Source organism: Acomys minous, assembly GCF_964271855.1.
Source record: "Acomys minous genome assembly, chromosome: 5".
Lineage (NCBI taxonomy): Eukaryota > Metazoa > Chordata > Mammalia > Rodentia > Muridae > Acomys > Acomys minous.
In genome coordinates this window covers 15,791,981-15,807,603 of record NC_140494.1, presented here as the reverse complement: position 1 = coordinate 15,807,603, position 15,623 = coordinate 15,791,981, and the positions used below count along the sequence as shown (strand labels likewise).

Sequence of the window (15,623 nt, the reverse complement as noted above, 5' to 3'; positions counted from 1 at the left end):
AGGTAGCTAATTATCATTGGAGAAAATCTCTATATGACTGCTGGATTTGGTGACATAAGTACTGCTTTGCTCTCTCATATTTTGTTTTTTTGCAATGAGATCTGGGTTAGTCAAATGAACTCCTGGGGCCTGGGCTGGCACACAGGATGTGATTTCTCATCTAAGTCTTGAGATGAAGGCAGATCTGGAGTTGGGAGAGATGCATGGAGCAGACCCTCAGGGGGAGTTCCTGGCTAGACCCTCATATGAGATGGATAAGACTGGCTGGGCAGAAAGGTTAGATACGGAGTACAAGGAGCCTGCAGATTATCGACAGGTGGCATCTTCCTATGGGAGCCTCAAGTTTGGGGGCAGCAGAAGCAGGGGTGGCCAGATGAGGCTGGGCACTGGATACGGGTTACAGGCTAGACCTGTGGGTTGGGGAGGTTGAAGCAGACTCACTGTTCTAGACTGTAGCACGAGATATACAAGCTTTTGTGTGGATGTGTTGTTGCTATTTTGTTGTGTTTAGTTTGAACTTTTCAAAAAATTGAATCTGTAGTTATTAGTTAAAACCGTTTTTTGTTTGTTTGTTTTTTGCTTTTACACCATCAGTTATCTAAATAGGACTAGATCACTACATTTTAGTAAAATGAGACTAACAAACAGAATTTATACCAGGCTTTAATCTCATCACATGGGAGGAAGAGGCAGACAGATCTTTGTGAGTTCGAGAGTAGCCTGGTCTACAGAACAAGTTCCAAAACAGTCAGGGCTACACAGTGAAATCCTGTCTCAAACAAACAACAGAATTTGTTGTAAATAATTCCTTTGGCTAGATTTCTTCATGACAATTTAAGGATTTACCTAATTACTGAATTATGTTGTCATTTTAAGTGGAAAGAGTCTTGACCCATTTGCAGGTTTGTGAAACTGCTTTAAAAGAAAATAATTTAAATTTAAGCTTTAATTGGAGTTCTTAAGTAGTTCCCCCACCCCTTGCAGATAAATCTCTGCCTGTGTGCCTCAGAAAATTTATCTGAGTGAGTACCTAGGAGTAATAGGCTCTGTAGTACATAAGAACATATGTAGTTCTTGAAATCTTGACTCCTCTAATATGTTCCCTTCCTCCCCAGACCCTGGTCACAAACGCTCTTATTCCAACTTCTCCTTAATGTTTTTTTTTTCCAGATAATGGATTCATAGCTGACTCCCTTCTAGAAGATGTGATGAAAGCCTTGGACCTTGTTTCAGACCCCGAGTAGTGAGTGGAATTGGAAGTGTTATTTTGATCACTCAAAAAGATTCCATCAAGTTGAAACATTATATACATTTTTGCCCTTTAAAAAAAGAAAGAAAGAAATTATATATATATATATATATATATATATATATATATATATAGAGAGAGAGAGAGAGAGAGAGAGAGAGAGAGAGAAGGGCCTAATCCAGTCTGCCTACAGAGGCAGACATATCTACCATAGTCTTGCTTCTTGACTCTCCATTGATTGTCTTGCTTTTAAAAATAAGTCTTTCATTATTAATTTGATTTTTTTCCTCTCTAGAAAGACTTCCTTTTTTGAGATTTTATATATGCAGTTTTGTTGAAAACAATGACTTTGCCTTTGTTTCAGATCACACTCACGGCCTTCCTCAGGCCTGCTGAACCTCAGGGCTTTGCATAGATCACTAAGTGCCACCAGGGCTCGAGGGCCCGTGCTGGTCATGCTCCAGCACCTCCTAGTGCTGAGGCCACGTGTCACTGAACCGGCCTAGACACTTCACACAGACGTAACTTTCATAAAACATTTTTTAAAAATAAAGTTTTACCCCTGAACACACCACTTGGATCCCATTTCTAATGAAACAAACAAAAACCCCAGAACTTGACCTAGTCTAAACACAGGTAGAGGAAAGGGGGAGACAGTTAGACAGATAAAGACACCCACCAAACTCCGAGCATGGCCTCCTGCACAGTCCTCGACCCCCTGTGTCTGGCCACTGCTCCAGCTGTCCATCCCTTACAGCCTGAGCCACAGACTCCACCGGGAGCACTGGTGAAGTGTCCTGGGGAACTTGATCAGCCACAGTGCATCGTAATTCCCAAATATGGTGCTTTGCTTGTTACATAAGAGGCTAAGTTTAACCTGGCATTTAGATGGGGGAAAAACACCTAAAAACACCATTGACAGTTTTGAAACCCTTTAAGCTGCACTCCACTTTTCTATGCCTCCTTGTTCTACTCATCCGTGACACTCTCCACCTGCCTCAATTGCTCCTAAATGGAGAGGGCTGTACTGAGCCTGTTCACTTTAGGTGGTCACTGGGCCAGCAAGGGCCATGCCACTGTCTGTAGCTTGCTGGACTCAAGCCTTACTGCCTGTAGCCTTGTTCAAGTGAGATTGTCCAAGAATGTTAAGCATCTATCTCATTTATTTCTTACATAACATTTTGAAAGGCATTTTTTCCTATCTGATGTACCATTGCCTCTTGCCTTGTTTCTTTCTGACTCCTGAAGCCTAAAATAGTTTTTAGAAAAGTAAATGTTCCATTTGATTGTTGAAATCAGCCATACCTAGGGAGCAGAGGGAGTCTGCCTTTGGGAGTTTACAGCTTGAATTTATAAGCCTTAGTTTTTAAATTACTTTACCTAATAAGGAACAATAGTCTAAAGTCATCGTCATAATTTAAATTTTAAATAGTAACAGATTACTCTGATTTAAAAATAACCAAGTTTTGGCAAATTAAATGTCATTCCTGTGTATTTGTCATTAAAGTTCTAAAAAGAACAGCTCTTAGGGTTTTGGCATCCAAATGGGTAGTGCCAGAAATTTAATCATGAAAGAACAAAATAGTTTTGTGGGGTTTTGTCTCCTTTGGTATTCACTGTTTTTCTTTCTTCCCCCCTATAGTATAAATCTCATGAAGAATAAATTAGATCCAGAAGGATTAGGAATCATATTGTTGGGTCCATTTCTTCAAGAATTTTTTCCTGACCAGGTAACATATCCAAGAGAATATATATTGATTCATATGTTATGTTGATATGATCATCTTTGAACAGGGATTTATTTTTCCTAAGATGTATATGTGAGACTGAGAAAACACTATTACACAAAGGCCTTTCCATACAGAGTTCAGAAAGATATGTATGCGTGTGTACAGCTGTGTAGTGCTCAGAAAACATGTACGTGTCAGTACCCAGAGTGCCCAAGGGGGTGTGTGTTTCAGCACAGCGGTGAAGTGCCCTGACAGCATATATGCTGAGACAGGGATACAGGCAGGGCCCAGAGGGTATGTCTGTATTCCAATACAGCTTTGCAGTGCTCTGACCTGGTAGGTGCCAGTACAGTGTGTGTGTGTGTGTGTGTGTGTGTGTGTGTGTGTGTGTGTGTGTGTGCTATACAATGGGTTTGTGTCCTGGTACAACAATGTAGTCCTCAGAGTATGCATGTCAGCACAGTATATATGTGTGGCATGTGTGCTGGTGTAGCCATGCGCCCCTGTGCTGTGGAAGTTTGATGTTACTGCAGTGATGCAGCTCTCTAACGGCGTCAGTGTACTGTGAACTCTGATGGGTGGCAGAGGACAGTGTAATACTACAAGAAGGATTAAATTAGAAGTGCGTGAAATAAAGAACAAGAGCACTGTGCTTCCCCCCATCCCTGAGTTCATGCTCCAGTGAGCTGCTGTGGACTAGCATGCATCTTAGGACACTGCCGAGCAAGAGAAGGGCAGGAGGCTCCTAAGAGTGAGCCTGAGTTCCACAAGAGAAAGGTGAACGAACGTCCAGTTTTTGTTTTTAGTGGAGCTGCCCTGACTCCCCTGGGGACATGTCTTCTGTTGGGCTTTGGTGCCTCAGGTAACAGGGCTCTGTCTGTGCTCACACCATCTCTATATCCTGCACCTGTCTTTTTCTTTGAGCTAAGTGAAACTTGCTTCACCACTGACCAGAATTATTCAGCTTAATAACCATGGTCACATCATCAGCTATCAGCAGTTTAAACTTTCCCACTGGAAATGCCAGTTGTTCAACTACTTAGAGAAGTGTAGTTATTTACTTCTGATATGCTTGTTAATTTGAATCTTGGGTACAACCCTGACTTGAACAGAGTAATCAGTATTACCAGCATCCAGTCCTAATAGTCGAAGACATAGGCTTCTTATGGTTATGATGAATGAAGGAAGTGAGTGGTAAAATACAGAAAGCAGTCAATACTATAATAGTACAGTAAAAAATAATAATAATAAATAGAAATAAATAAATAAAAGCAGAACAACAACAATAAAAAAACAAAACAGAACAAAGTAACCCTTTTCCTAACATTGTTGGACTTTACCATCCAGTGCATTAACATGCCAACTACTGGGCTTTTCTGAAAACTCCATTTTTGAATCTAGCATACTTTGGCTATATCCGTGGGTGATTGATTATAGCATTGTAAAGTTCTGCAATATTTGAGGCCGTGGTTATATCCCAAGAAGCCGATGCCAGTACATTATTAGTAATACTGGTTGTTAGTTTTAAATATGAAACGCTCATATTGCAGTGGGGGTTGAAACTGCCTGTCTGGTATAAGACAGCTAACCAGTTCTTTTGGCTGTGACTGTGTTAATTACAAGATGATGATTAATAATAATTTAACTTATTAGCACCAGGAATTGATAGCTTTCATATTTTATTAATTCTTTGAGAATCTCATACAATATCTGTGATCATACTTACCCCAGCTCCTCTCCTCAACTTCTCCTAGGGCGCCCACCTGTGCGTCCTCCTTGTTGTTTTATTTAATAACCCATCGACTCCAGTAATAGTTACTACCCTTGAGATGGTAGAGCAACGTCCTAGTCGCCTTGTGTTCTACAGGAACCAGCCCTTTCCTCCTAACTGGGTGTACTGTGTTCTGAGTCCTCTGACTATTTGCATACTTCCCTGTGGTCTGAGCAAGGTCTGCATCCCAGCCTGGCTTTCTCGTTGCCCCATGGGACACGTGTGAGCCTGCCACCGTTTTCCTTTAGAGCTGTAGGTTCTCAAACTGTAGTATGTAAGAGCTGGTTAGAACTGCAGATGCTCAAGGCTCTCCTTAGATCTAGTGACTCCTCGGGCACTTTAGAGACAGAGCACAGCAATGCTGCCGCACCTCTGAGTGACTCATGGAGTCTGACTTAGAACTGCTGCCTCACAGGAGACCTTTCGCATTTCTACCTGGTCACATCCTATGGGAACTCAGACTGTCTCTGTCACATTTACCTTCCCTTCTGACCCACGCTGCTGGTGCCCTGTCTGGACCCAGAGTGCATTCCAGCACCATTGCTCACTTTGCCACCATACCTGAAGGATGACTACAAGGGTCACTCAGTAAACATGTGCTCAGTTACCTAAGAGTAAGTGAAATAAGTTACAAAAAACAAGTTAGGACAGCACGGGAAATATTTAAGGCAGTAATCTTTGCATGCTTCAAATGGCGGCAGTGCAAGGATGCCGCATTATGAATGGCAGGGCAACTGTTTACAGTGAGAACAGCAGATGTCTCCGTTTAGCATATCCTGTATGCCTTGTAAATTGAGAGCAGTTATCCACCCGGTTTTGGTAGTGAAGATTAGGAAATGTAAGAGAAGGGTCCAATGTCACTCAGCTGATAACATGGCTGCCAAGAGCCCAACCTGGGTCATGCAGCTACAGAGGCAAAGCGACTTCCTAACGTTGCACTGCCTTTGTGGTGCTTCTGTGTGCCAATTGACTGGTTAGCCCCCTCAATAATACAAATAGCACTGATGTAAGGAAAATGTTTATTTTTTAAGTTAAAACAGATTGTGAAAATCAAGACCCAAATTTCTCAACTAAGTAATCACAGTGACTCATGTGTACAATTAAGGAAACGATCATCTACATTCAGTTTATGACAGCTTAGGTTTTACTTGGGAAATATTAAAAGTAAATGTAAAAATGTAAAGTCTTCCAGAATAACATCCCAATCATAGAAAGTCACAGGAGGCTTACTCTCAAATTAATTGAGACAGCTTTTACTTAAAGCTCACAGAGAGGTAAGAAGTTCAGCTGGTGTGGTCAGAGAAAACTTTACAGGGAAGTAAGATCTTAGGAAATAAAAGATGGGGAGAATTTTAGAAAGAAATAAGAGTTAGATGCAGTGGCACCTGCCTGTAATCCCAGCACTCAGAGGCAGAGGCAGGCGGATCTGCCAGCCTGGTCTAGGATAGCCAAGGCTACATAGAAAAACCCTGTCTCAAAAAAAAAAAAAAAAAAAAAAAAAGAGAGAGAGAGAGAGAGAGAGAGAGAGAGAGAGAGAGAAAAGGGAAGGAAGGAAGGTGTCATTCTTGTCTGAGGCAGAACTCAGAAGCTGGGGGTCAGACTGAACAGCATATTGAGACCTGCGTTGTTTGGAGATCTGTGCTTGCTCTTAGCACAAGTGGGAAAAAAAAACTCAAAAGGGAAGACGTAGCTCACAGGAACTGAAAGCTTGGGGAAGGGACACTTTCTCTTATTAAAGCCGCGCCCTCTTAGCCCATCTTTTGCTTGGATCTGAAGCAAGAGCTGCCAGCAGCCCACCTCCCACCAAGTAGAAAAGATCCTGTGAGGGGCTGTGGCCCAGCTTAGTTCATGCCCATTCTTACTTAAGTCAGAAATGGCTAGGAATACAAGCTGGAGGAATGGAAAATTGCCTGCAGGACATTCAGCTAGGAGCCCAGGCACTGTGAATGGGAATAAAGTCTTCTTAGGCATAATTGATGTGTTTTGATTTCTGTGAAATGGTATTTTTTAATGGAAACTTCTGATTCAATATGGTGGACCAAACTGAAGATATTGGTACATGTGTATTTGTGGTTGCAGTAGAGGTGGGGTTGATGTGCTGCGTGCTGAGGAGCAAATGTTTAGCAGAAATGTATTTTAGGAGATATTTGTTAGGATCTTGTCTTGTTTTAATGCAATACATACATCTACTTAGAGACATGAGCAAGCACAAAAGAGCTTTTGCTGGTCGGGACTTCTCTGCTTCCTGAGGCAGCTGTTTCCTTTCTCAGCTTTCCTGGCAGTTGACTCTATTCAACTTGTCTTTAGCAAGTGATTCCCCAATAACAAGAGATTTTCATCTTTATATTCATTGTTCATTAGAAATTGCCTGATAAAAAGATATAACTTTAAAGTTTTAATAGTACTTTATTTATAATAGGGCTCCAGTGGTCCAGAATCTTTTACTGTCTACCACTACAATGGATTGAAGCAGTCAAATTATAATGAAAAGGTATGAGAATTCCCATAGTAATTTGTCTTGAGCTGGGTTGATGAACTACATGAGGGCCAAATATGTCTGAGTCCCCTGCAGCTGCTACTTAAGGATGATGTTCCAGGAGTCTCTACTGCCACGTGTGTGTTAGAACTGGCTGGCTTCAGTTTGACTGAGACATAATCTGCCTTCAAGCTGTACATTGAACAATGGAGTGATGACGTCACTGTGGCAAAATAACTGTGTTACTCTCTCTGCACTGTGGAGTTATTTCCAAATCAGCAATTCTGGGTAATCCACAAAAGGTTGTTTGTTACTCATCCATTTAAATACTGAAGTAGACAACACTGATTTTTTTTTTTTGAGAATTTTTTTTTATTTGCAAAATGGCTTTATTGTGCATTTACCTAATCTTTAGTTTCATACCACTTTCTGAGGTCAGTATTGTCTGTATCTGTCTGTGTTGCAGAGGGGCCTAAGCGCAGGTAAGCAGCTTGTCCAGGGCCTGGAAGTGACAGAGCTAGCGTGGAAACTTGTCCAATGTAGCCCAGAGCCTCTGCTTTTAGCCCTTTTGCATTGTCCCTCTCCTTTCCAAGCCCTGTGTCCGAGTGCACCAGCCTCGGTCAAGGAAAAAGTTAGTCTGAGCACTTGACTCTTTTGAGTGAAAGGCCACTTTTATGTTCTTGTGGCAAGTCTTTTGTCTTTGCATCTACTCAGGAAACAGCCACAGTAGGTGTGGCCAGTAGTAGAAGAAATAAGTGCCTTTTCAGTTTGATCTCAGGCTGGTTCGCAGAGGGCTCCAGAAAGTAGGTGGTAATGTAAATTAGGTACACTACGTCAGTAAAACCAAACTAAGGGGCTACATTTTACTTTTATTTTCACAACAAAAATAAAACCCAAAACCTTTCATATATCACAAATCTTTTCCCAGCCTATTGTTCTCCGTAACAGTACAATCATCAGGAAACCTCTGGTGCTATTTCTTACTGTTTGTGTCAATGAGTCTCATCTAGTTGTTGCAGTTTTGCCTAGCTTCATCATCACTAAATATTACTTCACTGCCACAATCCCTGCAAGGTAGTCAAATATTATCCATATTTTACAGATGAGGCCTCTGAGACAGGGAGATTAAGTGACTCAGCCAGAGTCACACAGCAAGTCCTTGACAGAGCTGGGGTTGGGACTGCCCTCCTGATTCCCAATCCTGGCCACGCTACCTGTATATAGTAAGTTTTCAAACTGTGCTTGTGACCAGCGTCTGACATACTAACACAAGAGCAGCAGCGGAGGCATACAGACTATTAACGTGACATACAACATAACAACCCGACAGCACGCATGCATGCCATTTATGCAAACGTATGGAGCCCTGCAGTTATGCACAGGTTAGAAACAGGGCTGAGTACCCAGTCAGGGACCACCCAAGACACAGGAGAATGCTCGTCCAGGCTGCAATGCAGCAAACACTGTGGAGACCACAGAATAGATCGCACTGCTCTGCCAAGGGCTTCCTGCTCTGATGCTGTAAGCAACTGGAGAAACAGGTCCTATCTTGACTCATATTCCTTTCACACAACCTTTTAGAAAGTAGCACTTTTGTTTCGAGGTTGAAAATGTGAGTTGTAATTTTAATATGAAAAAAATGAATTTCACCTTAATGCCTTTGGACTTCCCTAAAAAGTAAAATTCATAAACCAAATTATGTGACCTAATATAAAATATTCCTTTCCTGCATCAATTGCGTTTTTAAGGGAACTCTTGTTGAAGATGGATGAACTTGTTTCTTTTGGCTTTTTGGTCACATTAGCTTATGGCTTTTATGTTAGAACATAGTTGCCATCATGTGTATCAGCCGCTGAGTAGGTAAAACTACATACTTTGGAGTAGGGCAGTTCATAGCCACTCCTTTCAGTTACATAGTGCTTAATATACACAGTGAAGCCTTGATAGTGAAGTAGGGTTCTACTGGTATGTCAAATAATTTCAAGTGTTTTATTTTTACAAAAAAGGCAAAATAGTGTTTGTCTTCCCATCAAATTTTATTAAATGTGATCATTGCCACAGGTTAGTTTGCTCTGCCACTCTTCCATGACTTTTGTGTCTGTCCTCACATCTTTTGTGATTTTTTCCCCTCCATTATTTTCACATAAAATATACTCAAGAACTGCCATTTCAAAAACATTCAGTCCCGAGACAGCAGAATCCATTAAGAAGCATGCAAGTCATCTTCAAATCTGAACATGCAGTCTGTGCACTGAAGTAGAAGAGGAGGTGCTCGAGTGCACGGCATGCTCGTTGAGTAGCAGGAGCACCCGGCTGCCTCAGTAGCCTGGCCAGAGGGAGAACAACAAGCAGTCTGGGCACTAGGAAAGAAACGCCCTGTTGTCCATCATAGAAGAATGATGTTTTCTTTATCTAAAAGTTTATGGCTTGTGATTTCACCTATTTTTGTTCGTTTTAGTTTGATCTTGAATTCTAAATTTTACACCAGTTAACTAACAATTAAGATTTGTGTCACCATCTCATTCACAAATTTATTTTGCAGATGCAATAGTTGCGTATAATTCCTACCAAGCAATTAGATGTAAAGTTCCACATAACGAGCTCTTAGACACATACTTGCCTGTGAAGCTGTCTGTAGCCATGTGAGAATTTGCTGTGAACATTAACTGACCTTACTGGCTTTTCCTCTCAACAGGTAATGTATGTTGAAGGGACTGCAGTTGTTATGGGTTTTGAAGACCCCATGCTACAGACAGATGACACTCCTATTAAACGCTGTCTCCAAACCAAATGGCCATACATTGAGTTGCTGTGGGCAACAGACCGCTCTCCTTCACTCAATTGAGTTCATAAGTAAGATGGTAAAAACAGGTGTTGAAAGGGGGAATTCATGACTGGCTACATAAAGCTAAACACTGGTATTGTTGATTAACTGTAAATAACAATTAAAAACACATTTTCAGTGTTTAAGATATGTTTAAATTATTTGTTCTAAAGCTTTATGTTAAAGGTTATCCTATTTTAATCCTTTCTGTGAAATTTACTAACAAAATTAAGCTTTAATTAAAGTTCATCACTTCTGCAGTCAGGTAATTGGCTGTTACCGGATTACAAACGCAATATTATAGCATTTTTATAATGAGAATCAGTCACAAAAATCTGCCTGGGATTTCATTTCATTCAGGTTCGTTCTATTGTATTATTTTTAGCAGCCTCCACACCGAAATGCAGAAGTTAATTTTTGTTATTTTTGTTTTTCATTGCTGAAATCTGTTTTCCATGAGAAATGCTAATAAATATCAAATTATCAGCTCTTGTCCTACTAGCATGTTTACAAAAAAAAAAAAAGGATAATTTGTGGGAACTTCCTGTTTGCTCAGAGGTGCACTGTATTTTTTACAGGGATGGGGAAAGAATCTGTTTGCTCGGTGGTCTTAACACTGTAACTTTCACTGTACTGCTAAATACACTTCTCCACCTTTGTTCCTGCAAGCCAGCTCTCTTGTAATGCTTATAAGCGTGGTAAATGCATGAGAACAGCTGTTGTTACATTAGCATATTGCATTATTTATTATGATCCCAGTTAACACCATATAAATAAAGACTTTCCTTTAATTACATGCTTGCCCTTTTATGTTAGTGGCTCATCATGATCAACAAATGCTTATAAACACTTCTGCCTTCCACCCTGTAAACTGCTGCTCACGACGTCTTCTTACTGCTGCTGCATGAAGTGGCACAGCATGATACTTTGGAGGAATCTTACAAATTGTTACTCAGCACTTTGAGTGAGGGCTGAGGATGTAGGTTAGTAGTAGGTAGGGTGCCTGTCATACATGAGCCCTGTGCTCAGTATCCAGCCCAGCGCAAAACTGGGCACAGTATCCCATACCTGCACAGAGTTGAAAGTAAAGAGCAGAAGTTCAGGGTGAGATTGAGGCCACATGAAACCCTGTCTTTGGAAGGAAACATTGCACAGTACAGACGGAGCGTGCCTGCTGCTCATCTGGAGACTCAGCTGAAATGCCCAGAAGCCATGGCTGGCATCATCGCTAGATGTGTTGACACAGTGACAGGTGTGACTGGGCCAGTCATATTGCTGGAAGTAGCTGAAGTAAGTTTTTGTGAAGTGTCTACATGTAAGTCATCGAAAATAATGCATATTGCGAGATAAAGGTGGTCTAGAAAACTCCCCCAAAATTTAGAAATTAAACCACACATTTTAAGTAGCCCAAAATCCAGAGGGAATTAGAATAAATGTTATAGTAGAACATTTAGTGAATGCTATTGGAAGTATGACAGGGCAAGTTACTAATGTCATGCTTAGCAATGAATATCAATTTTCAATAAATATAGAAAAAAGGGAAAGCTTATAATTGGAAACCTAAAGGAAATATCAGGAAGTAAAAATGATAAAAGGCAAAAGATTGAATTTGGACCCCTACCTCACACCTCACTTGAAAATTAACTTTATGTGATCATATGTCCTCTTTTCAAAGCTAAAGCTGTGAAAGAAACTAATAGAAGTCATGGGGATACATTTTAGTGACCCTGGATTTGGCCAAAACGAAAAGGTCTAGTATTCATCAAAATTTAAAATGTGTCCAGACACCACCATCAAGACAGGGAAAGAATGACCCATAGAATAACAGGAAGTATTTGTAAATCATAGCTCAAAGGAATTTTTATAGCATGTAGAAAAACCTCATAACTCGGGTTTTCAAACGATTTGCAGAGATATTCCTTCTAACATGGTGTTCACATGTCCAGTAAACATGTAAGATTCTTACCTAAAGTGGGCATTAGAGAAATACATATCAAAATACTTATCAAAGCCATGATACACTCAACACTTGTTAAGCAAGCTAAATCAGAAACACAGCTAAACTGGACAAGGATGCAGAGGCAGGAACTCTCACATACCCCTGAGGTTATAAATGATAAAGCCACCTTAGAGAACAGCATAAATATCAAGATAGCATATGGCCCAAGAACCACCACCCCCCAGCCAAAGTATGTTCCCAAAAGAAATGATGAAAATGTATATACAAAGGTTCTATGATAACTTACAGACCAGCATTATTACCATGGGGGGAAAAATGGACTCAGCCTAAATGTCCAACTGATGATGGGTAAACAAATATAGTATAAAGACACAGTGAAATACCATCTGCAAATGTGAGAGGATGGTGGTACATGCTAAAGCATAGGTGAATCTTGAAAGCCTTGCACTAAGTAAAGCCAGTCACAAGGGCCATAACTCCAGTTTGCTTGAAATGTTCAGAACAAATGACCCACACACAGAAAGTGGGCTAGCAGGCGCTAATATTGGCACAGGGGTGCACATGGTAGCTGGATTGGGGACTGACTGACTGCTACTAGGTTTGGGGCTTATTTGAAGAGTGACAAAATGGCCTAAAATTAGATTGTGGTCAGTCATAAAATCACTGACTGGAAGGCTCAATAGAAAGGGCAATGAAATCAGATACTACAATAGCTAAGGCTGCTTTTTAAAAATGAGAAAAAAAATGAAAGACAATAAATATAGCATTTATATTATACTAAACATTAAAATGATTTGAGGGAAATGACAAGTTATCGTCTGCAAAAATTTTAAGTTAAATGCCAAAATAACAGAATTGGCACCAAAAATGCAATGTTGGCTAAAGAAAATCAGTAGTTGAGTACATTCCCTACAAGGAAACACCTAACCTGGATGAAATCATTGGCAAATGCTCTTAAATACTTGCTTGTTATATGTCCTAAATGTGTATGTATACATGCATATACATATATACACACATAAAGCAAACTACTGAAACACTTGTGTCTTACATTATGTATATTTGTATACCTACACATCGATATTTCTAGTTTATCCAAGCTTTTTATGTGACCTATGTCTCTCTCTCTCTCTCTCTCTCTCTCTCTCTCTCTATCTATCTATCTATCTATCTCTCTATCTCTCTGTGTGTGTGTGTGTGTGTGCCTGGTAGATATCTACATACATGTGTGAACACATATATTTGCTCTGGATAGACTGTATATGTATATATGTCTGTATACACACACACACACACAAAGTTTGTGCAGAATAACTCCTGTCAATCATAAAGAAAGGGGCAGCCAAATTGAAATTGTGCAGACTTTAATCAGCCCTAAACTGAACTACTTTGAACCATGTTAATGGAAGCCTTGAGAACAGTTAACATCACCCATGCTGTCTGTACTGGCTACTTTTATGTCAACTTGACACAAGCTAGAGTCCTCAGAGAGGAGGGAGCCTCAATTGAGAAAATGTCTTCATAAGATCATGTTGTAGCCAAGCCTGTAGGGCATTTTCTTATTTAGTGATTGATGAAAGAGGGCCCAGTCCATTGTGGGTGGTACCATCCTGCGCTGGTGGTCCTGACTTCTGTAAGAAAGCAGACTGCGCAAGCCAGTAGGCAACACCCCCCATGGCCTCTACATCAGTTCCCGCCCTCACTGCTTTTGATCATGAACTGTTATATGGGACTGTGAGTGAAAAACCCTTCCCCTCAACCCCCTCAAGTTGTTTCTGGTCATGGTGTTTTATCACAGCAAGAGTAACCCTAACGAAGACGCTGGCCAAGGCACAAGGACTCTGTACACATTCAGCACAGTAAAGACAAGGCCTTGTCTCAACTCTGACCACTTGCTCCCAGTATACACATGAGCAATTCACTTACTGTAAGACTCCTTTACATGTAAAGTGGTTGAAAATAAACATCCCTGTCTCAGAAAAAAAAAAAGAAAAGAAAAGAAAAGAAAGAAAAGAAACCTCCCCTTCAGTCCCAGGAATTGATGGGACGGGCTGCACATACTAGGTAAGTACCAAAAGAAGCATTCTAGCATTCATTAGAGGATGCCTGTGCCCTCTGCTTGCCTCCTCTTCGCTGGGGAAGCATGGATCTTCACACGCACACATCCAGCCACACAGAGTCACACCAGCTCAGAGTCAGGTAAGAACTCAGTTGCCTACTTTTTCTTAACTATTTTATCCACATCAAAGTTGATAATGTAAAGTTTGATTTGCACGTGACTTGCCAGCACTTGAGTATGCCCTGTATCTACATAAAATATAATGTACAAATTATAAGTGCCACTTAATTGAAGAAGTCCACATATTATGGCCTGTTGCAATTTGATGTTTCGTCACCCTATGAGTAGATGTAACTTGCAACAGTTAACCTAAGCAGGACAAAATTTCCACCAGAAATTTGTCTCAGTATAAGATAAACGAGCTTCTCACTACACCCAAATCAGAACTAATACTTCAAACGCCCACTGAAGAACACTCACTCCCGTCAATGCAGTTTTTACACTTTGCCATGGGTTTTCCTTGCCTGCTGATGCCCTTCTTGTCTTGTTTGCACTACACGGATGTTACAAATTAAAACTATTGACTAATTCTCAACATATTTTGAGTGGCAGAGCAAATATGAGCAGTTCCCAGCTGCCTTGTGGAATTAAAACATTTTGCCTATAAATACACAGTTTTAGTGAGGGAAATATACCGTGTCAAAACCACTGTGCTCTGGGGAAACAAAATAATGCGTGTCTGTTCCACTTCTTGTATGCCCACTCACTGCCCACACTGTGTCTTCCCACTAGCTGAGTCCCCAGGTCCTCACCACACTGCACAGCACTTCTCAGGTATTACAGCTGGGAGACAAACCAGGGATCCCTGAAAGGGTCGGACCCTCAAGGGGACTACCACTCACCAGCTACAGAGCCTTGGATTCCGTACTTGTTTCTGTCCTGTTATCTCCACCTGCAAAATAAATTATTCTGGCTCAAAGTAAATACTCAAAAGTATCACCTTTATCAAAAATGATCCTCACTGAAACTGTGATGTGGCACGGGGTGAGGCGCTCCTCTGTAAAGGAGATCATACACATATGTATGGTGCAGTAGACAAAAAAAAAAAACCCACAATATTTAAAATAGTCAAGTCTAGAAGTGGGCTCTAACATCACTGACTGTTAATCGCTGGTAAATTTGGACCTTATCAGAGGCAAAAGCTAGACAGATCTTAGCTGCATTTATAGTTCTGGTAGCAGTTTATGGGACAAAGCTGGGACTCAACAGTGGTATGTTGAACTCTTATTCAACATATAACCCATTTGTCAGCCTTTATAATCTTCACCCTCTTAGCGAGGCAAATTATGTAAAGTGATTTTTCTTTCCCTTAAATGCTAAGATTCAAAGAGTTTCTCTCCATTGTCCTCAGGAAGGCAGTAGCTAGTGTAGCCTGAGGACAGAGATGGAGTGTAAGTGGAGGTCCCCTACTGAGACTAAGCTGATTGGCATCCCACCTTCCCTGAGTGATGCTGCTGAGGGAGGTGGAGAAACACTGATGACATCTTAGGCAAG

The 15,623-nt window shown here is 40.8% G+C and overlaps 1 protein-coding gene and 1 long non-coding RNA gene across 6 annotated transcripts in view; one reads left to right on the top strand and one right to left on the bottom strand.

The window, feature by feature from the left end:
• The window catches only part of MINDY3 (MINDY lysine 48 deubiquitinase 3), a 66,438-nt gene extending 55,594 nt beyond the window's left edge, over nucleotides 1-10,844 (top strand). For 3 of the 5 annotated variants that reach the window (XM_084783669.1, XM_084783672.1, XM_084783671.1), the window contains 4 exons: nucleotides 1,171-1,243; nucleotides 2,892-2,979; nucleotides 7,170-7,241; nucleotides 9,922-10,844. In XM_084783669.1, coding sequence (XP_084639795.1) covers nucleotides 1,171-1,243; nucleotides 2,892-2,979; nucleotides 7,170-7,241; nucleotides 9,922-10,071 — 383 coding nt within the window. In that variant the 3' untranslated portion in view covers nucleotides 10,072-10,844. Of the gene's footprint in view, nucleotides 1-1,170; nucleotides 1,244-2,891; nucleotides 2,980-7,169; nucleotides 7,242-8,328; nucleotides 8,450-9,921 lie in introns of all 5 variants that reach the window. The other 2 variants (XR_014779558.1, XM_084783670.1) reach the window with 2 other exon arrangements.
• LOC311598538 overlaps nucleotides 1-15,623 on the bottom strand; it is a 56,214-nt gene that overhangs the window by 8,305 nt on the left and 32,286 nt on the right. The window lies entirely within an intron of this gene.